The sequence below is a fragment of the Enhydra lutris genome, unplaced genomic scaffold (genome assembly GCF_002288905.1).
Source record: "Enhydra lutris kenyoni isolate GAN:26980312 unplaced genomic scaffold, ASM228890v2 scaffoldscaffold7, whole genome shotgun sequence".
In the NCBI taxonomy this organism is placed as follows: Eukaryota; Metazoa; Chordata; class Mammalia; order Carnivora; family Mustelidae; genus Enhydra; species Enhydra lutris.
This window is the reverse complement of record NW_019154091.1, coordinates 3,746,075-3,768,989: the sequence shown is the minus strand read 5'-3', so window position 1 is coordinate 3,768,989 and position 22,915 is coordinate 3,746,075. Positions and strand designations below refer to the sequence as shown.

The window sequence follows — 22,915 nt, the reverse complement described above, 5'->3', positions numbered from 1 at the left end:
AGCACAATTAACTTTGAATTGAAAAAAAATGTTAAGAGGCAAGCTGGTTGTTCAATTCTTATTTTGGAGGGGGGAAGATCGTAATATTAGCAGGTACTCAGTGTACACCATACTTCTGGAGATTTTATGTACATACTGATTAATCACCATAACCCTATGAATTGAATATTATCATGCCCACTTTTATAAAAAAGGAAATTAAGGCACAACAAAGTTAAATAACTTACCTAAGGTCACACTGCTAATATTTACAGAACCAGGATTTATTTTTTTTTAAAGATTTTATTTATTTATTTGACAGAGGCAGAGAGGCAGACAGAGAGGGGGGGGTGGGGGGGGCAGGAAGCAGGCTCCCCGCTGAGCAGAGAGCCCAATGTGGGACTCAATCCCAGGACGCTGGGATCATGACCTGAGCCAAAGGCAGAGGCTTAACCCACTGAGCCACCCAGGCGCCCCCAGAACCAGGACTTAAATTCAATTACTGCAACCCCACGTTCTCAGTCACTGTGTTCTACTGTGTCTCTGATGCATATTATGTCACTATACTTCAAGTTTTTTTAAAGAGTGGTGAGGGAGGAAAGGACGAGGAGAAGGAAGGATGGAGGAGATGGGAACGGTTTCCTCTCATCCCACTTTGGGCTCTTCCAATTTGCTATTCTTTTCTGGGCACGTGACCTTTAGTAGAATCTTTATTTCTGTGTGTGTATATGTGGTAGGTATGAGTTGTCTTTGAGAGGAAGGGCCTAGAAAAGTTGTGAGAATCTTTCCACTTTGAACTTTCAGGGGTTCTGAAGAAAGTCCAGCCACCACTGGGCAGAAGGGGGTTGTAGTGAGAGTGGAACCCTGCAGAGAATAAAAGAAGTGGTAAAAGAGATACCTATTATTGTTCATCTTGGAGCTGATTGGTTATAGAAAAAGCAGTTCCTTAACCTGGAAATTTCATTGAAAATGATAAATTGCCTTGTAAATATTTTTTGAATTGGAAAAAAAATCCACCCAAATTCCATGTGTAATTAATAGACTTAGAAGTCATTTAGATATATTCTTCATTAGAAGAATCCATCACTTCTGTAGTTCTTAAGATTTCTAGTATCAACTATTTTGATGGGGTGATCACTAAAATCAAGAGCCCAAAACCTGCATTCCATTCCTGGCTTTATTCACTGGCTGGGTAATTTGAGCTGGATACCTACCCGCCATGGATTTCTTCTGTGATGTGTAAAATGAGTATGGTACCTGTTCATTCTGCCTTACTGAGATGCTATTTGATATGCACTCTTGGAAGATACTTGCTTCAGTGGGTATAGATACCCGATATAGCACAGTTGTTTTTAAGTATGCTGTGCATTTTGCTCCTTCTGGTGGTTTTCTGTGAATAACTGACAATCTGGTCACTTGGAAGTCAGATGTTTTCATCAGCAGAAGCCAGAGGAAATCAGGAGGGGGTCAGGGGAAAACTGTCTTGTAAACCACCTTCACAACACTGTTGTTTTCTGTGACTTTGCATCCTTGTGCACCCTGGCCAGACTGACACATGCGTCATCATACCCCTGTACCTTGAGAGCCATGGAGTCAGCTTAAAAGACAGAATGAAAGCTGAACTGCCTGATGTCTGAAGAGAGGCAGCTCAGGGAAGGTGTGAGAGGCAGGAAGCAAATCATGACATCATGCTCTGTGCACACAGGCAACCCATTGGGATGTGCTGTCAGCTGCCCTGCTGAATGTTAACTACAGCTAGAGCACTTCCATAACCAAGAGAAGATGAGGAAATTTTCCAAATACAGAATGAATTTCTAGAACCTGCAGAATGTAAGAAGTTAAAGTCTCTGCTGCTTTGCTTAAGGGACTGTCCAGTTCCTTTCCAGAGCCTTCCAGGCTTGGTCATTTATTGGCATGTTGGTGAACATATAACTCTTGGCCACTATTTCATAGACAATAATTTTGAGGTCCTGTAATGAGACTGAAAAAACAGTGGAGTTGAGATTCTCTTCTTTCTGTCTGTGAAATGGGGTGTCATGTACTCATGTACAGTGGGAGTGTCTGGGGTGTCTGGTGTTATAATTATTGCTCTGTGGAGGCTTCCCTCTTATATTTTGGGGCAATGCTGACATGCTGTACCCTTTGGTCTTGCCTTTCATGTACCACAGGATCGATAAACAAATAAGCAGGTTTCGGAGATGGTTACCTAAGAAGCCCATGAGGCTGGACAAGGAGACACTGCCAGACCTGGAGGAGAATGACTGCTACACTGCCCCTTTCAGCCAGCAAAGGATCCACCAGTGAGTGTTTCGTGTGAAAGCCTTTGTCTTACTAAGGACATGCAGCTGTGGTAGACCTTCTCCTGCACGCCTTTGAGTCCTTGGCATGTGGAAGGAACAGCTTAGTGCCCTTCTTCCCTGAAAGTCCTGTGAGTGTTCATATCCCTTTTGTATTTGGGTAAGCTAACTGTTCTAACAAACAATCTCCATATCTCAGTGGCTTGACACAGTAGAACATGTGTTCATATATTTGTTGGGTAAATGATCTTCTCCACAGTGATTTAGAGACCCAGGCTCCTTCTATTTTGTGGCTCTGCCAGTCCGCATGCTCAGAGCCCCTTCAGGCTCATCATCTAACCAGCAGACAGGGAAGTTGGTCTACCCTTAACCCTATTGAAAAGAGGTGTCATCGGTTTGTTTTAATCAATATCTGTTCACTTCTCTATTTCCTTTTCTTCAGCAACTCACCAGGTTCCCCCAGGAAAAACCATATTCCTGAGTAGCCCGCTTGCTGGCTCTTCCATCAGACAGTCTCTGAACAGTGATTTTTCACTTTTGACATGCAGAGGGAAAGGTTGGCTGAGTAATTGAGCCTTTGGGGTATTGCAAAAGTGATAGAGAATTGACTCTGAAACTTCTGCGATGACAAGAAATTGGGATGGTGGGGTCAGTGGTAGGAGAGAAAAGCATGCCAAAAACTGTAAACAACTAGGCAAAAACAGCCTCTCAAAAGGCAAATAAGTAAGTTTGGCCCAGCCTTGCTCTCAGCCAGACTTCAGAATTCCTGGCTCTCCCCACTCCAGCCATAGAGACAGCCTCAGTAAAAAGGACTTCCCCAAGGGGAGGAAGACGGTAACAGATTTTTAAAAAAAAATAGGTTGATAACTTTGAGGAAAAAAATAACAACAACAAGGGGCAGTCATCAAGTTGCATGGAATATATGGTTGGGGGCATGTTTTGGCAACAGAAAGTCAACAGAAAGGCAACAGAAAGGTGAAGGAGAAAAGAAAAAAATCAAGGAATAGATGTTCTGCATCAAAATATATAATGTACAATGCAAGGGAAACAACTTTGTAAGCCTCTAAAATAGCCAAACTCTCCAAAAGTCAGATTGATGCCAACCCAGCCACGTTATGGGAACATTGAAAAAGGTCATTGAAAAAGATATGAAACTCACAGCCTGGCCCCAAAATTCTAGTTAGATCCTCTGCAGGAAATAAGAAATGGAAAGCTTTCATGTTAACTCCAAGATCAAGACCTATGGGTATTTTTTAAGAGAAAAAGACAGATGAAAGCTGACATGTTCCTGCTCTTAACTTAAAACTTTGCTATGCCTGTGTTGTTTATTGTAAAATTTCTTGGGCAAGTGATTGGATGTTTTAAATTCTTCTGGAGTAGAGTCTGGTTTACATGCAGAATTTTCTCTTTGCTTCTCACCTGCCCAAGAGAGCACCTAGCACAGTACAGGAGCATCTCACAATTTTCAGATGGATAGGTACTTATCAGATGGATAAGTAGGTAATTAGAAGAATCAAAGAAATATAGGGTATGTGCGTAGGGTTTTGCTTTGCTTCAAAGGGATATATGTATCCCTTTGAAGAGGAAGATTTTCCACTACTCATCTTCGTGCTGGTTACATTTCCTGATGTTCTTTCTTGCTTTAGAACAAATTTCTTAGCAGAATTCTCAACATCAGAAGCATCTAGGCACCCATCAGGATCTCTAGGGAATAGAACCAAGATTCATATCTTTATAAGTATTTTAAAATATTTAATAAATGAGGAATGATAGCCTGTGAGATCACAAAAGTACTCAGCCATCTCCATCACAAATTTGAGAGGCCTTTTTTTGTTATGTTTGGGCATTGGTTCACTGAATAATTAATTCATTTACAGTCTCTGATTTGATGTCTACTTCTTGCCAGACACTGTCTGGATACAGAGGATATAAAGAAAAATGATAAACAGTCTTTATCCCAACCTAAAGACAGAAAGCCCATTTTAAATAATTGTATACAATATGATGGGTATGACTTAAAAGAAAGAGTGTTCCATACTGCAGATTTGGAGAGAGGTTCTAAAAAATAAGAAGTGAACACACTCAAAAATGCTTGAGACGGGTCTTAAAGATAACATTTGTCCAGGTAGGTAGTGAGGGGAACAGATATCAAGAGAGAATAATTTATGTGTAAAAGTGTATGGGTATGGGGTGCCTGGGTGGCTCAGTTTATTAAGAGTCCCATTCTTGATTTTGACTCAGGTCGTGATCTCAAGGTCATGAGATCAAGTCCTGCATTGGTCTTCACCCTGGGCATACAGCCGGCTTGAGATTCTCTGTCTCTGTCTACCTCTGCCCCTCTCTACCCTCACTCCCCCCACCACCGCAAAAAAAGAGTATATGGGCATGAAACAGAAGGGAGTATCTGAAGAACTACAAGTAGTTTTCTGTGTATAGACATAGGGTATGAGAAAACCTGGCATTATTGTTTGAAATAGGAGAGTGATCAGTGAAAGATGAGCTTTCAAGACAGGAGAACCAAGAAGGATAAAGCAAAGGGATAGCTGGAAGGAAGGAAACCTAAGAATCTGGCTTCAGGCCATTATACAGTTGGGTGGTGAAGAATTAAACAAGGGTCTTGAACATCATGGGCAGTGGGAATTTCTTTCGCTTTGAGAATTGTCATGCCGCATGAACAACATCCCTTTAATGAATGTGTAGAAGTAAGACTTGAGGAGTGCTGACTCTCCTTTTGGAAGTGATTGGTGTAATCACAAAAAAAAAAAAAAAAATTCCCTAAAGATGGATGTTTCCCTAAGGTGACACTAATGGGTTTAAAGTAATCAGAAGTAGCTGGTTAATGAGCTCTAGGGTTTATAATATGATTTCCTGGTTTTCTAAATGCAATCCAAAATCCCATGTGACTTCTTGGTTTTGCAGATATTGTGTTTGTCTAGGAATAAAAGTGACTAATAGGTGTGTGTGTGTGTGTGTGTGTGTGTGTGTGTGTACATGAATGTAGAGGAAAAAGAAAAATTAGGAGTTCAATAAATACTGACCAAAGTGGAAAAGAAGTCTTAAAAAAATACTTTGTGCTCAGGATAAAGCCGAGTCTGAAGCTGGCTGATTAGCTTCTGCTTCCATTCTCTGTTGAGTGCTTCATCCACAATGAACTGCTTTAACCTTAACTCACAGCGCCCTCTTGACTCCTGTTGTACAGAGTCTTCCCTCTGTCTGGAGCACTCTTTCCCTTAGACTCCTTTCTTTCGGGTTTCATCAGAGGCGTTTCCTTCAGAAAACATCCCAAGATTTCCAATCTTATATGTGCATTTCAAAAACATCATTCTGTATGCACTTGGGAGAATGGATTGGAGGTGGACAAGTACAGAACCAGGGAGATTGTTTATATTATTTCTAGGTTTTAGAAGTAAATTCTGGGTGAGGTGCATTCTTCTGTATCTTGATAAAATTTATTTTTTTCTATCATAGTTCTCGATATAGAACTGTATAGGCAGTAAAGTTCTTGAAAGGCTATATGTCTACATCATCATTTTTTAATCTTGTAGTTGGTGCTTAATAATGATTTGTCAAATGAGAAATTAATAGATGAAAATAGAACAATCATGTGAAGAATGAATAAAGATGGTGTGAAGTTAGCTCACTGCACACTCCTCTCAGGCCAAATTCAACTCATTCTCTCCTCCAGTGTGGTCCACTTCCATTGTCCCTGGTCTAGTTAATGGCACTTATATTTGTGCAGTTGTTGAAACCAGAGTTAGGAAGGTATTCTAGACCTCTCCTTCACCTCCACTTTCTGCATTCACTACATCTCCAAAGTCTGATGATTTTCCAAGCTAAGTGTCTCTGTAATCTAACAACTTCTCTCAATGTCCACCATCATTATCTCATTTCTGAAACCTAGAAGTACTATTTCAATCCTTGCCCCCCTCCAATCCATTCTCCCATGTGCTAAAGAATGATGTTTTCAAAATGCATTTCTAATCATGTCACTTGATCTTGTTTAAAAACCTTAGAATTAGGGTGCCTGCATGGCCCAGTCATTAAGAATCTGCCTTCGGCTCAGGTCATGATCCCAGGGGCCTGGATCAAGCCCCACATCAGGTTCCCTGCTCAGCAGGGAGCCTGCTTCTCCCTCTCCCCCTGCTGCTTGTGTTTCCCTCTCTCACTATGTCTCCCTCTGTCAAATAAATAAGTAAAATCTTAAAAACAAAAAAACAACCTTAGAATAAATACCAAAATTATTGAAGTGACAATAAGGTCTTAGGTGGCCTGACCATGTGGCCACTCCTCTCCAGCCTTATCTGCCTTCACTGTCTTCTACCCTCTCTTCTATTTTTTATTTATTTATTTATTTTTTATTTGACAGACAGAGATCACAAGCAGGCAGAGAGGCAGGCAGAGAGAGAGGAGGAAGCAGGCTCCCTACTGAGCAGAGAGCCCGATGCGGGGCTCGATCCCAGGACCCTGGGATCATGACCTGAGCCGAAGGCAGAGGCTTTAACCCACTGAGCCACCCAGGTGCCCCTACCCTCTCTTCTTATGGTCCAGACATATACAGCCTCTCTCAGATCTTTGGATACACTCTCCCTCAGGGAATTTGCACATGCTGTTTTCTCTGTTAGAATTCTCTTCCCACTTCTTCCCCCTTCCTCTAGTTTACTCTTATTCAGTTTTTAAAATCCAGATCCAAAACTCTTCCCAGGGACGCCCTCCTCTACTCCTTCGAAAGACCAGGTCTCCTTGCTGTACTCTCTTTAAATCATGTTTCCTATATAACATTTTTTATTTGAAATTCTATAACTTGATAATTATTTGGGTATTATATGATAAATCCTTCAACCCTCCAGGTAAACTAAACTCCATAGAGGCATATACCATGTCTGTTTTTGCTCACAGTTGTATCTCTAATACTCAACACAGTGCCTAGCTTACCATAAATGTTCAGTATTTGTCTATTAAATGAATGCAGTAAGGATGAGAGTAATAAAGACAATATGGGAAAATATAATTATAAATCTTTATACTCTGAACTACATTGTACAAAAAAATTTAAGTTGAGAATCAATTAAAAAACAAATAGCCTAGCATTCTATTTGAACATATATTAATGTTTGAGAAGCAGTAGAGGGAAACCAGTGAGTACACATGTCTGCAAGTCCACATATGATGCCATTGGTCATTTTATATGGTACCATCAAACACTTACAGATAGGAAAACTCTTCTAGATGTCAGAAACTATTTTAAGAATCTTAATACTTACAACAACCCTATGGCAGAGGGAAAATTATTGTCACCATTTGCAGATGAGGAAAGTAAAGCACAAAGAGTTAGTAGGTCACGTAGCTAGGTTAATCCACCTACTGAAACGACCCCCAAATATCAGTGCTTTAACACTATAGAAGTTCATTTGTTGTTCACATCATTGTTTAGTGTGGGTTACCATGAAGAAGGAAGTACAATGTCTCTGCTCCACAGAGTCATTCAAGTACCCAGGCTGCTTCCATTATAACTGTCATCCCTTAGGTCCCTTGCTAGGGTTGACATGAAAAGAGGAATGAGAAATTTTGTAGGAAGTTTTTAATGGGCCAGGCTAAGAAGTGGTGAACAACACTTAAACCCACATTTCATGGACCGGAATTCAGTCATGTAATTGTCCCCACTCAAGGGATGCTAACATAACTAGTCTATCTCTGTGCCCAAGAGGGAAAAGTTAGCAGGTTTTCTGAACAACTCAGCAGTCTGTCTCAGTGATGGAGCAGGAATTCAAATTCAGACAGGGAGGCTCCAGATTCCACATTCTTAAGCATTACACTCTACTGTGGGATTTTTCAACTTTTGTGCTATTGACATTTTGAACTGAATAATTTTGTTGTAGGGAGCTGTCTTGTGTGTTACAGGTTGGTTAGTAGATCATTGTTCTCTATCCATTTGATGCTAGCTGCAGTTCCCTCCCCCCTTAGTTGTGAAAATTAAAAATGTTACAGACATTGCCAAATTTTCCTAGAGTGTGGGGAGGATGGGCTCAAAATTGCAGCACTCTCACCACTTGAAAACCATTGCTTTACTGGCTTTTAATACATGATACCCTTCGGGCAGGACCACTCACTTTTTCACATCAATTAAACTCTAGTTGAATCTGATAGTTATGACAATTCTATTTAAGATTTAATTTTTTTCCTTGTCACCTCCTTGCCTGTGAATGTTGGCCTGCTTAAATATCATCACCCTTCATTCTTAAAATGGCATTTGCAGTAATATCCTTGAGGCACTTACTTTTCAAGGCTGATACTCAAAATAAAGGTTTATGCTGGTAGACCGAGGAGAGGAAATGTAGATAAGATGCGTGCCATTTTTTATAATAGATATGTGATATATTCTTTCAAGAACTAGATCAATTCTGAATTGCCCTTCAGGAAATGTTTGTGTTAGATATAAACATGAAAATGTTTCTCCCTGTAGTTTTATTCCTGTTATTACCATTAGTTTATTTTTATGAAAACCTATAAAAATGAGGTGAAATTAACCATTTCCTAATAGAAGATTCTGAAATTTGTGTTTGTTGTAGATGCCTGTGATTAAATCGGTACTCATTCATGCACATGCCCCATGATTGTTGTTGTTCTGAGTGCTTGGGAATCAGTCGTGAACAAACAGGCCAACATCGTTGTTCTCCTGGAGCTTACCATATAGCTGGGGCTAAGTGGCAATAAATTATAAACTAGTGGTTCTCAATAGGTGAGTGATTTGGCAAGGTCTGAAAATATTTTTGGTGGTCACAACTAGAAGCAGAGAGTGCTACTGGTATCTAGGGAATGGAGTGCACAGGTAGTTCCCACAACAAAGAGGTCTCCAGCCCTGGATATTCGTAGTGTTAAGGGAAATGTTTAAAAAAAAATCAATCATTGTACATGTTAGAATGTGTTAAATATGATGGACAAAGAGAAAAAGAGGAGTAGGGGTTAAAATGAAGAACTCTGGCATGGGACGTGTGTGCAGGTTAAATTTTCAAAAGATGGTATTTATATTCTTCTGTAGACCTCAGATAGAAGGTGTGATTAGAAAAAGACTTAAAGGGGTGCCTGGGTGGCTCAGTGGGTTAAGCCGCTGCCTTCAGCTCAGGTCATGATCTCAGGGTCCTGGGATGGAGTCCCACATTGGGCTCTCTGCTCGGCAAGGAGCCTGTTTCCCTCTCTCTCTCTCTCTCTGCCAGCTTCTCTGCCTACTTGTGATCTCTCTCTGTCAAATAAATAAATAAAATCTTTAAAAAAAAAAAAGAAAAGAAAAAGAAAAAGACTTAAAGAAGGTGAGGAGGGTATGGAGAGGGTAGTTCGAGGTAAGGGAACAGCCCTAATCTGTGAGCACATGTGGTTGAAAGTAAGACCTTTGTGAATGGAGAGGAAATGATGAGACTGGCAACAGGGATGAATTAGAAGGGAAAGAGGGATGCTGATTATATACAGTCTTGGCTTTTACAAAGAGAAGCTATGGTCTAATTTAACTATTGAAAATATCATTGCAACTCTTTTAAGAACAGACTGTAGGAAGCAAGAGTAGGAACAGGAACTAGTTAGGAGGCAACTGCAGACATCCCAGTGAGAGAGGTTGTATTTATTTATATATGTATATGTATTTTTACATTTCTACTTTTTAAAAGTCTGTAGTAACAATAGATATCACATATAACTCAATATCAACCCATTTCCTTGCAAAGCTTAGTTGTGCACAAAACATTTTAGCTAGTGTCCTGTGAATGTATGAAGTAGACATTATACAAAGACCTCTTAAGATGACATTTGCTTATATGCCTTTCTCCCTCTGCTAGACTGTGAGCTACTGAGGGCCAGAAGTTCCTGCCTGGCAGCCAGTGACACCCAGGGTATGATTATGATCATAAGACCTAACAGAACAGGAAAGAGCACAGCAGAGTTGGCACTGTTGTCACTGTGGGAAGACAGAGCCAGGACTCCAGAGTCTGGTTCTCTCATTTTAAACCCGGAACATCCATATGAAAAGTTGAAAACCATAGTCAACTAGTCAGTTGTGATCTCCATGTTCTACTTTAATTTACCCCTGACTTGTTGACTTATTTTTGGTCTCATTTTTACGAATAGACCATCTTCCCTATCCAGTTTTGTGGCATTAAATTCCATTCTCAGGGTTAATGCCTGACCCCAGGACACTTAACTCCTACATCATACATTTTAATGCATATGTCATGTGCATGTGGGAAATGTCAAGTGTGTATATCAAAAAACAACTTGATATGAAATTGGCTTACATGCTTTTTTCTCCCCTTCTAGACCATGATCTAGGGATCTAGGGGAAACAACACAGCTCTTTGTGCCCAAGAAAGAACTGACCACGGAAATCTTGGTGCTGGGATCAGTGAGGGCTGATAAGGACAGAAGAAAGTTGCTGAACCGTTGTTAGTGGGAGGTTCTCTGGAAACTCTCCTTGATTTCCTTCTGAATAAACCAGAAAACCATGGCAATGAGCCATGGACAGCAGTAATCAGTCAACTCACTACCTAGCAGCTGTCTTCAAGTAGTGGTCACAAGAATTGTAATGATAAAAAGTGGTAGCAGCCACCATTTTTCTGTTACTGTATTCCAGAGTTGTGTCATAGACACATTACAACTCTGAGGGTACAGGTGTATGACGAAGGTCAGAGAGACTCAGTGGCTTGCTCATAGTCACTCTAATCAATGGCAGATTAGCCAACAGAAGTGTGTTTTCTCCACAATGCTGACACCTCAGGTATGTGCTGCATGGGCAGAGCCAAAGAACAGTTTACTTTCCAGCTGCATTATACTAGCATGAACAGGTGCATGTAAATATACCTGATTACCTTTGGAATTAGTTAAAGCATTTGAGGTGGGGTAAACAGACAAATAAAGTGGTAAAATATAAGTAAATATTCTGAACTAAGGAGAATATCATTCGAGTTCAGAGGGGGAAAAACAGGCTTAGATTTGCAACCTTCAGTGGCCTACCTATCTGTAAGGGTTGATAAATGACCCAGCAAATTGGGCTTTAAGCATAGTGGGTAGAGCAGAGGAAGAAACACAGTTAAGCACATATTTCTGATTGCCTGAGAGGAAGAAAACCAATCGCTTAGTGAAGCAGGACTTTTCTTAGCATTTTCCAAGCATTGCAAGAAATAAAATTCTTGTATAGAGAAAGGAGGGAGAGTTGTGAATAAAGCAGTGAACAATTTCCTTAGCAACCTCCCTAGAGCAAACATCTTGTAGGGCTTTTCCACGGGCTGTTTTTTGTAGGTCCCTTAGCATGGTTCTGGAGAATTAATTGCTTGGGGCTCTAACGTTTTGGAGGAGTTTAGACATCAACAAAATACTGCAGTATATTCGAAACTAACCTCATGCAAATCGTTTTTGTTTGAACTACATTCTGCAAGAATTATAGCTGAGAATTGATTAAAAAGCAAATAAGCTCATGTTCCATTTCAATGTATATTTGTATTTGAGAAACAAAAGCAAACCTGTGGGTACACATTTTTATAAATCATTGTGCAATACCATTTGGCCATTTTACGTGGTATCACCCAAACTGGACCTACAAATTGTTTATCAGCCATAATTGTATGGGAGCCTAAGAGCCCTATCTCACAGAAAGCTCTCCTGCTGTAGCCAACTATGGGTCCCAAAGCTTTCAGCATTAGGGTCAGTCATTCACTGGAGCATTGTAGTTCCAGAAGGCCCCCTCAAAACTCAGACAATTTCAGAGAAAGTAATTCAATACAACAGTAGGGATTCTGTTGAATAGTAGGTCTGTGAATAAGGTATAATCATTATCCCTATATTTATAGAGGAGGAAACAGATGCAGAGAGGCTGAATACCTTGCCCAAGGAAACATAGTTGGTAAGTAGTGGGACTTGGATTCTAAGGTAAGGCACTCTGGCTCCAGTCTTAGCCTCAAACTATATATTGGTTCTCTATGGCTGCTATAAAAGCCACCACGAATTTCGTGGCTTAACACAACACAAATATACTAGGTTAGAAGTCTGCCATGGGTCTCCCCAGGCTAAAATCAAGGTGTGGCAACCTGCCTTCTATTTTAAAGGCTCCATGGGAAAACCCATTTCTTAGTCCTCTCCAGCTTCTGGAGGCTTCTGCATTCTTGGCTCTGGGCCCCTCCCTTCAACTTCAAAGCCAGCAATGGTGGTTGAGTTCTTTTCACATCACATCATTTCACTCTGACCCGGCTTCTGTCATCTCACCTCCTTCTCTGACTCTTCTTCCTTCCTCTTCCATTTTTAAGGACCCCTGTGATTACCTGGGACCTGCCCGAATGGTCCAGGATAATCTCCCTACCTTGAATTCAGTTGAGAAGTAACCTTAGTTCTATCTGAAATAATTCTTTTTCTCCATATAGCTTAAAATAGTCATAGGTTCTAGGGATTAGGATGTTGACATTGTTTTGTCTAGCACAACTATATAAACTGGCCAATCTGCATAGCTCCAAGGGTCCAGAACAGAAGACACTTAAGTTTGGGCAGAAGGAAAATAAAGAAGGAAGAAAGCATTGTGGCAGTAGGATTTAAGGGCATTAAATGAAATGACTTGTGCAAAATATTTAGTCCAGTACTTGGCCCTTAGAAAACACTCAATAGTTAGTAGATATGTTTGGGAATGATGATGAACCACGAGTACAATGAAAATTCTTAGAAGAATCTCTGAAAAGTTGCAGTTAGTGCATAAAGGGCAAGTTATATAGTGAATAAAGGACAAAGACTAATTTTTACAAAGTTAAATATCTGACCTGAACTGGAGTAGCATTCCTTTCAATCTAAATGTTTTTCAATGTTGTAGGTATGTTATGGACTGAAAGTTTATGCGCCCTCCAATTCATATGTTATATCTAATCCCCACTTTGATAGTATTAGGAGGTGAGTCCTTTAGGAGGTGATTAGGCCATGACGCTGGAGTGCTCATGAAAGGGATTAGTGCCTTAAAGAAGAGACCAGAGAGCTAGCTTACTGTCTGTCAACTATAGGAGAATACAACCAGGAGTCTGCAACCAGCGGAGAGGACCCTCACCAGATCTTGACCACACTACCACCATGATCTCAGATTTCCAATCTCCTGGAAATAAATTTCAGTTGTTGAGAAGACACCTCCCAGTCTATGGTAATATTTTATAGCTGCCCAAACTGACTAAATGCAGGATACACTGCCATTTCACATTTATCAGTACTATATGTACATTTGTTTTCTAACTCCTGTCGACATGGATGGCTGAAACTACAGATTCTTCCAGTATGTGCCTTTTTTTTTTTTTTTTTTTTTTTTTTGTATTTTCTGTTTGGAGTTTTTCTGGTGTTTTCATCAATCTGAAATCTTTATAGAGTCCTTCAGGCAAAGAAATACTGATATTGATTTAGATAGAATTAATGTTCTTTTAGTGCCCCCATGACTTACAGCAGGTCTCACAACACATGTTTTATTGCAATCACTTATTTGGCATTAGGATCCTCAATATGCAGGTTGTTTTTAGTGATCCATAAAGTCAGGGGAACCCAATCTCTGTCCTGGAAAGTTTTATACTGAGTTGAAAATGAAACAAGCTGCACAGCCTGAGATTTATGTTTCTGAAGATGACGTGGCTTCTTTTAAGTAGGACATAACTTAATGAGTTCAGTTTAAGAGGCAAAAGATGCACCTAATCTTGTGGGAAAATGTAACTTTGGGTGCCTGGAGACCCAGTAGTTAGTTAGCTATGTTCTTTTAGTATCTGTAGGACCAACTATGAATAAGCCACTGAGAAGGGGGTTTTTTTGTTTTGTTTTGTCTTCTGCCATTTATCCATCTGTAAATAGTTTTTTTCATTTGCTAACTCATTCATTTTTACAATACATTTTTACCGAAACATAATTAGCATACAGTGTTAGATTAGTTTCAGGTTTACAACATACTGATTCAACAATTCTATACATTACTCAGTTTTCACCATGGTAAAGGTAGTCACCATCTGTCACCATATAACATGATTACAATATTGTTGACTATATTCCCCATGTTCTTTTCATCTCTGTGACTTATTTATTTTATAACTGGAAGTTTGTACCTCATAATCCCCTTTAACTATTTCATCCATTCCCCCAACCCTTCCCCTATGGCAACAACCAATTCATTCTCCATACTTAAAGGTCTGTTTTTTGGGTTGTTTCTTTGTTAATTTGTTTGTTGTTGTTGTTGTTGTTTTTGTAGATTCCACATATAAGAGGAGTCGTATGGTATTTGGCTTTGTCTGACTTATTTCATTTAGCATAATACCCTCTAGGTCCATCCATGTTGTCACAAATGGCAAGGTTTCATTCTTTTTTATGGCTGAGTAATATTCCTGTGTGTGTGTGTGTGTGTGTGTGTGTGTGTGTGTGTGTAGCAACTCTACTCATCTATGGATGAACATGAGTTGCTTCTGTATCTTGGCTGTTGTAAATAATGTTGCAATAAACATAGGGGTACATATATCTTTTTGAATTAGTGTCTTTGTTTTCTCTGGATAAATATCTAGCAGTGGAATTACTTGATCATATGGTATTTCTATTTTTAATATTTTGAGGAAACTTCATACTGTTTTCTACATTTTTACCAAGAGTACATGAAGGTTCCTTTTTCTCCATATAAACCTCTCCAACACTTGTTTTTGTTGTTGTTTTTTTTTTTTTTTTTTTGTCATTTTGATTCTAGCCATTCTGGCTGGTATAACGTGATATTTCATTGTAGTTTTGATTTGCATTTCCCTGATGATGAGTGATGCTGAGCACGATCATATGTGTCTGTTGACTATTTGTATATCTTCTCAGGATGAATGTTTGTTCGGGTTCTTTGCCAATTTTAATTTTATTTTTAATATTTTATTTATTTATTCATGAGAGACAGAGAGAGAGAGAGAGGCAGAGGGAGAAGCAGGCTCCCCACTGAGCAGGGAGCCCAATGCAGGACTCGATCCCAGGACCCCGGGATCATAACCTGAGCCGAAGGCAGACACTTAACCAGCTGAGCCACCCAGGCGCCCTCTTTGCCCATTTTAAGATCAGATTAGTTGGAGGTGGTTTTTTATTTGTTTGTTTGTTTGATTTTGGTTTGGGTTTCTTGTTTGTTTTTTGGTGTCAAGTTGTATCCGTTCTGTATATATTCTAAGATATTAACCCCTTATTGGATGTTTCTTCTCCCATTCAGTAGATTGTCTTTTTATTTTGTTGATGGTTCCTTTGCTGTGCAAAAGCTTTTTGTTTAGGTGTAGTCCCAATAGTTTATTTGTGCACTTGTTTCTCTTGCCCAAGGAGAGATATCTAGTAAAATGTTGCTAAGGCTGATGTATAAGGTATTACTGCCTGTGTTCTCTTCTAGGATTTTTATGATCTCAGGTGTCACACCATTTTGAATTTATTTTTGTGTATGGTTGGGGAAAGTGGTCAAGTTTAATTCTTTTGTATGTAGCTGTCCAGTTTACCCTGTATCACTTAATTGAAAATACTGTCATTTCCACTGTCTTTTCCCCCATTATGTATTCTTGCCTCCTTCACTGTAGATTAATTGACCATCTAAGCATGGGTTTATTTCTGAATTCTCTGTTCTATTCCATGGACCTGTGTATTTATTTCTGTGCCAGTACCATACTTTCTTGATTACTATGGTATATCTTGAAATCTGGGATTATGATACCTCTAGCTTTGTTTTTCTTTCTCAAGATTGCTTTGGATATTCAAGGTCTTTTGTGGTTCCATACAAATTTGAGTTTTATTTGTTCTAGTTCTATGAAAAATGGTGTTTGTATTTTGATATGAATTGCATCAAGTCTGTAGATTGCTTTGGGTAGTAAGGACATTTTAACAATATTAATTTTTGTTGGTGTCATGCTCAATTTCTTTCATCAATTTATTCAACAAATACTTTTAGTGTATTGTGTGCCAAGTATTATACTGTAGTAGAGAATGTTATTTTGTGGTCATATATATATCTATATATGTGAACATATTTTTTAATTTAAATTTTTAACTTCAGCATATTAAATGTGATGAGAAAGATGCTATTTTACTCATAAAATGGTAGAAAAACAATTTAAAGCATTCATAGGAAAAGGGAAGTTTTGCCAAATTTATGTAAGATAAAATAAGCAAGGGTTAACAAAAAGGGAAGCAAAGGGATGAGGACTGCATTTGTGGATGGATTCCATGTTGAATAATCACACTGTGCATTATGTCATCTGGACCAATGGTCAGAAGGAACAAGGGAGATCAGTGGGGGAATTCTGTGCTGCCCATTCTCCATTCATTGTCTTATTTGACCTTTGCAATAACCCTGCAACATAATTTCATTATCCTTACTTTATAAAAGATAGAACCCAGGCTCAGAGAAGTTAAGTACTTTACCCAAGGCTACACAGTAACAAGCAGACTTTGGGGTTAGAACCCAAATCTGCCTGATTTCAAATCCATGCTCTTTCTAAAATACCACAGCTAACATTCATCACTCACTAGATATCAGGTTACTCGTGAGACTAGTAGTATTGTTATATCCATTTAGAAATAGAGAAATGGAACAGAGAGGGTTAGCCAGTTATCTGAGTTATAGAGCTGGCAGAAGCAGGAAATCCTCCTGAACAATGAGATTCCATGAGCTCACTCTCACATACACTGTTAGCATACTCAAACCCAGGCTCTCATATTTATCTTCATTAGGATTTGGGGATGAAAGACAATAGATTTATCTCTTTTAAACTTACACTCTTGAATCTAAGGGAAGGGCAGTCCTGATTCTAACAATTGTAAGGCTTGGGGCAAGAGTACAAATGAAGCTTATAGACCATATATCTAAATAATTAAAAGTAATAAATCATTTTTAACAAGTATAACAGTTTCTTTTAAACTACCTTGACAAATACACCTGCATAAAGACCTGAAATTCTAAGTTCTCAAAATTCTTAGAAATCTGTTCCATTGGTGGGGTGTGGGGAGAATGATTTCCTCCCACCCTCCTGGCTTGCCCTTTTCTCTTCCCATACCTAGCTCTGTCCCACACTGAGGGGCCTCAGGCTCATGTATGTGAACACCCAGACCCCCTGTCCAGGTCCCATCCATTTCCCCTGCAAACATCTTGGCTACCTAGTAAGCATAGAACTGTCTTTAGGAGGTAAGCGTTAGAGGCCCACAGAGACCAGAAGTGGCCTTGGTGCTTTGGGGAAAGGCTTCAGGTGGGCACACCCTCTTGGCCTTGCCAATACTCTACCCCATGGGAAGAAATATATCTGGGGAGGCTGATTTATGAGTCCTCTAAAATCCAGAGTCTGGACAGGGTACCTCTTACATCTGAGAATGGCACTGGTGGGGGAATTCAGGAGTTAAACCTGTGGCCTTTGTGAATAGTACTTTATTCAAATGATTGCTAATTCAGAACCATGTCTTAGAAATATCTTTATCCTTGGAAACAAATTTGATTCTTCTCATTTTCCACTTCTCTCACCCCCAGTATGATACCCACAATATCAATTTTGTATTTTTCACTCCTGATTAATGGTATCACCACTGCATGTTGACCAAACTTGTCACTACCCTCTTCCTCATTGTCTACCATCACCGCTTAGTCCTTTTGGTCCTAGCTCCTCCTTTCTGACCTCATTGCCACTGCCTTAGTCAAACTGGCCACCAACTGTTACATGAAAAATTGTAAGTCTGCTCAACTCCTTCATATTTCCCAACTCCCCTATCCACCACATCCATGTAGCTGGAGCACATGCAAGGCTCCTACTCGTAGCTCACATAACACCTTTGTACCATTAGTCCACCCTTCCTCTAAGAATTCACAGCCCACAGATTGACAAGCAGAATATCTTGGCTTTCCACCCTTCCTTATCCCTTAGCCAGGCACTCTTCCTCATCTCTTAGCAGTGAATAAAATGCACTGCCATATGTGATAGCATTGCTTTCTTGCTTAACAGCTTTCAAAGATACCCTAAGCCCTTTGGGATCAAGTTCAAACTCCTTAGGGCATGGCATGCAAAGCTGTTTTCTCTCCTCCTCCCAGCCCCCGAGGCTGGGTATGCCGAAAGTTCTTACCACGCAGCACTGGAGGCTACCTTGTGACTCCTGTTACGTGTTCCTAAGATGTGCTCTTCGCTCTCACTATCTGGTGAAAGCTTGTTCTTCCCTCAGGATCTAGTTCAGATGTTGTCATCTTTGTGAAACCCATTGTATCTCATGCAGATGGTGTTAGACTTCTGGGCCCATTAGCTTTTGTAAATACTGTGATTACAGGAATGATTATATTGTACCACAATTATTTGTTTCCATATCTTGCACAAAGCACAAATCAGCAGCCAAAAGTAATTAGAAGGGATTTCCAGTTTTCACTCGAGTTTCTCAAAGGACACAAAACAGCCAAGTACATGGTCTCAGCAACCACTTGTTATCCTTTCTTCTTCCTTCACACCTTCCCTTACTACCTCTAACACAAATTTCTTTCCTCCCCTGAAGCCTTCACAGCCTTTCACTCCTCTCCTCCCCATAAGCCTTACCCCTCTCTCCCATCACTTTATTACTGGGACTGGCATAGCTTTTCCGCAAGGAAGAAAAAAAAATCCACCCTCTTCAGGACAGAGTAAATTAACTCATAAATGACAGGATTGCCTTTGTTGGTTTAGAGACAGTGCCAGTCAGATTATGCTAGGTTCTGCTACAGTAACATCCCTCAAACCCCAATGTCTTGGGGCGCCTGGGTGGCTCAGTGGGTTAAAGCCTCTGCCTTTGGCTCAGGTTATGATCCCAGGGTCCTGGGATCGAGCCCCGCGTCGGGCTCTCTGCTCGGAGGGGAGCCTGCTTCCTCCTCTCTGCCTGCCTCTCTGCCTACTAGTGATCTCTGTCTGTCAAATAAATAAATAAAATTTAAAAAAAAATCTTAAAAAACCCCAATGTCTTATTCAAGGCATCTTATTTATTTCTTGCTCACATAATATGCTAGCTATGGGCCAGCTGAGGCTCTGCTTTACATGTTTTTTTCTTATGGGATATTGGCTGAAGATGCAACCTATACCTAGGACATTCTCATGGCAGAGGGAAAAAGTAATGGTAGAGCCACACATTGGCTCTTAAAATTTCTGCTCAGATGTGCCGTAATCATTTCTGTTCATATTCCATTGACCAAAACACATCTTAGGGCCAAGCATGGAAATGGGATGGGAAATTGTACTTCTCCCCAGGAAGAGTAACTACAAGTCCATGATAATGGGTAGGGATATATAATCTTCACAAAGAAAAGCAGCAAATTGGGAATAATAAAGGATTGTGCCTAGGAATACCTTATGTTAATATTATTTTGTTCTGTCACATTTATATAGCACATTAGTCTGTAGCTCTGCTAAGGTTCAGATGATGTCTTACACTGTTTTTGCTTTGTTTTGAACATCCTCCATATTTTTAGGAAAGAAAGTTTCCATACAAGTAAGCAAAGACAGACAGATAAGAGAAAAGCTCTGTAGGGTAGAAACCAGACTTGGAATTAAAATATTTCAAAATTCAAATTCAGAAAGCATTGTGATATTGCTGGTGATATTCTTATCAGATTAACAAGCAGGATAGGTAGATGGTTGTTTACGTTGTGTATGATTTCAAAGACAGAGAAAGCCTTTTCCCTGAAGGGTGTTTCTCTTTCTAGCTCCCTGGACCTCTCAGGTCCCACTCAGGAAAACTGAAACCCAGCAGTTTTTTTCAGCATGGAGGTTAATGCTGGGAATCCATAAAATAGATGTCAGAGAACTAAAATGTCATAAAAGGAGCACTGGATCCACACAGTTATTAACTGCAGGAGGTGTGGGAAGAAGTTACTGCCCCTAGGGCTAGGGTGTCTGAAGGAAGAAATTGATTTTATCAGAACCTTCAAGCTGGAACTGACCCCAATACCTCTGAGGAGGAAATGCTACCCTGCTGGTGCTAGTACCTCTGGGTTGTGGGGCAATGTGGTGGGTCCAGTCTGGGGTGTTTTGTTTGTTTGTTTGTTTGTTTTAAGATGGAAATTGGAACCAACTGCCACTTTGAGATTGAAGAATCACTGCTGGATCAGTGTTGTCAGGACACTAAGCAAACATGAAAGACCAGATCCTTTCACCTGCTGTTGTTCCCCTTCCAGTCCCCCTATAGTGCCCCCAACTAGCAGAACATATCAGAGAGCCAGCCACAAGGAGAGCTGTATTTGGCAGAGTCTTTGTTCCAGCATTACAGACGAGAGTAAAGAAGAGGGAGCTAAGACAGTAGCATCTGTGATGGTACAACTGGAGTTTAACAATGTGAACTTTAATCCTTTGGCTAAAGTCATCTGCATTTAAAATAAATGTCCCTGGGCAAGATGGAAGTTTTAATGTATTCTTCATTCATAACCCATTATGAGTAAGCTTATCAGCTCTTTTTTAAAGATTTAAAAATAAAGAAGAGAAGTGCCTGGGTGGCTCAGTCGGTTAAGCGTCTGCCTTCGGCTCAGATCAATAATCTCAGGGTCCTGGGATCCAGACCAGCATCAGGCTCCCTGCTCATTGGGGTGCCTGCTTCTCTCTCCCTCTCCCTCCAACCCTCACTCCTGCTCACTTGCCCCCTCGCTCTCTCTCAAATAAATAAATCTTTAAAAAAAAAATAAAGAGGAGGAAGGAAGAGCTAAGACAGAGTGCTTTGGCTGCAGCAGGGATAGATAAAGGATCTCACTAAGATGGAAGAGTGGGGGAAACGTCAAAAAAGAAAAAAGACCAGGGAATTATGGAGAATAAATTTTTACCAACTTCCAAGTTTTGTGGATGCTTGGCAGGGTTTCTAGGTCTTTGCTGACCACAACAATATAGATGAACTGCAAGAAAGTAGATAGATCTGTCCCTTTGGTCAGCACTCAGTCCTACTCAGCTCCAGTAAAGGAAAATAAAAATAAGACCCATGACCAAGACCAGACTAAGACAGTAGCCACGGATGAGTCACTGAATGATCAATTTATGCAGTGATAATCGCCTCAGTAAATCAGGCAAAACCTTACTATTGACTCGATTACAGTAGCACCCTAATTAGTAGAGAGCTGAGGCTTGGGTTATTCTAAATTGGATTTTTCTGCTCTGAGGATTAATTGGGAAATCACTAGGTTTCCAAACTTGTTTTTTTTTTTATAGATTTTTAAAAAATGATTTCCTCTTCATTTTGGCTCACTTTTGAATGGGAAATAATAGTGATCTCTACTAAATGTAAATGCTGCTGTGCTTTCATGTTTTCGTGCTGACTATCCATTCCGGTTCAGTCAGCATCAAGCACCAGTTCTGTGACAGGCATCATGCAGAGCTGGACAAGGATCAATGAATCAGAGTGTCTGTCCTTAAGGTTTAGTGGCTGAGCTCACACAGGCTCTGGAGTCTGTGAGATCTGGGCCCCCAATCCCAGCACTGCAACTCAAAAGCTGTGTGGTTCTGAGCATCAGTTTCTTTATCTCTAAATTGGGATTCTTAATACTACCCATTTATTGTGAAAATCAGTACAGTATATCAATGGCCATGGTAAACGTTCAGTAAATTTGCCTGTCAGTAATACACGTACCTGGTATATGAATAGATAATTTTGTTATATGCATGTTCTACGTATATTGATTTTCTCAGTCCATTGCTAAAGATGGAGATAATTTAGGACTGGTCTGAGTTGCTAGCAAGTATAAGATAACGCTTTTTTCTCTCATCCTCTTTTCTCCTCTTCCCTGCAGCTTTCCTTCCCCTTTTCTTGCCTGCAATCCTTTGGGTTTATGAGAAGTAATTCCATCTAGACTTGAGACAGTTTCTTCCTCCAGAACTAGAGAAAATTAATTTCTTTTGTTTAAGCCACCCAATCGTGGTACTTTCTTATAGCAGCTGTAGTACAAATATTTATTGTTTCTCTCTTCTTGATCATTTGATCATAAATACTTTTCCCTCAGAATTTTGAAGGTCTTGCTCCTTTCATTCCAAAACTCAGTATTGCTACTTGGGACTTCAAAAATATTCCAATTCTTAATTCTATTGTAATGTGAGTTTGTATGGTTTTCTCTTTGTCCCCAGTGTTCTGAAATAATCACAGTAACATATCTTGAGGTGGCTCTGTGTTCATCTGTTTTAATGAATCATCAGTGGACCCTTTCATCTTGAATACTCTTTTTCAGTTCAGGGAAATATTCTTGAATAATTTCTGAATTTTGCACACAATTTATCCCTTTTTCTTTCTTTATAGAATTCCTAGTTGATCCTCTCATGTCTGTCTTTTCTCTCCTTTTTGTTCATCTGTAAATTTTTGCTCTAGGAGATTTTTCTCAACTTATTTTCTGGAAAATTTTAACTTATTTTCAAATGCTTCTACTAAGTTTTTAAATTATGCTATAATTTTATTTTAATTTACAAGGGCTATTTTGACTTTCATAATGTTCTGGTTTTTAAAAATCATATTTTGAGCTTTTTTCACCATTATAATATCTTAACTTTCTGAGCATAATGATTTTTTTAATGTTTCATCACTCCATATAGCCTAATATCCTCTAACATGTTTCTGTTTATTTTTTGCTATCTTTATTATTCTCTATCTTTCGTTAATGAATTTCTTCAGATACCCAGTAATCTTTGGCTGACTGTCCATGT

General features: G+C 39.6%; 1 protein-coding gene across 1 annotated transcript in view; it reads left to right on the top strand.

Annotated features, from left to right (window-relative positions):
- LOC111142315 (anoctamin 4) overlaps positions 1-22,915 on the top strand; it is a 238,137-nt gene that overhangs the window by 86,763 nt on the left and 128,459 nt on the right. Inside the window, exon 7 of the mRNA XM_022495363.1 lies at positions 2,148-2,279. Coding sequence (XP_022351071.1) covers positions 2,148-2,279 — 132 coding nt within the window. The remainder of the gene's footprint in view (positions 1-2,147; positions 2,280-22,915) is intronic.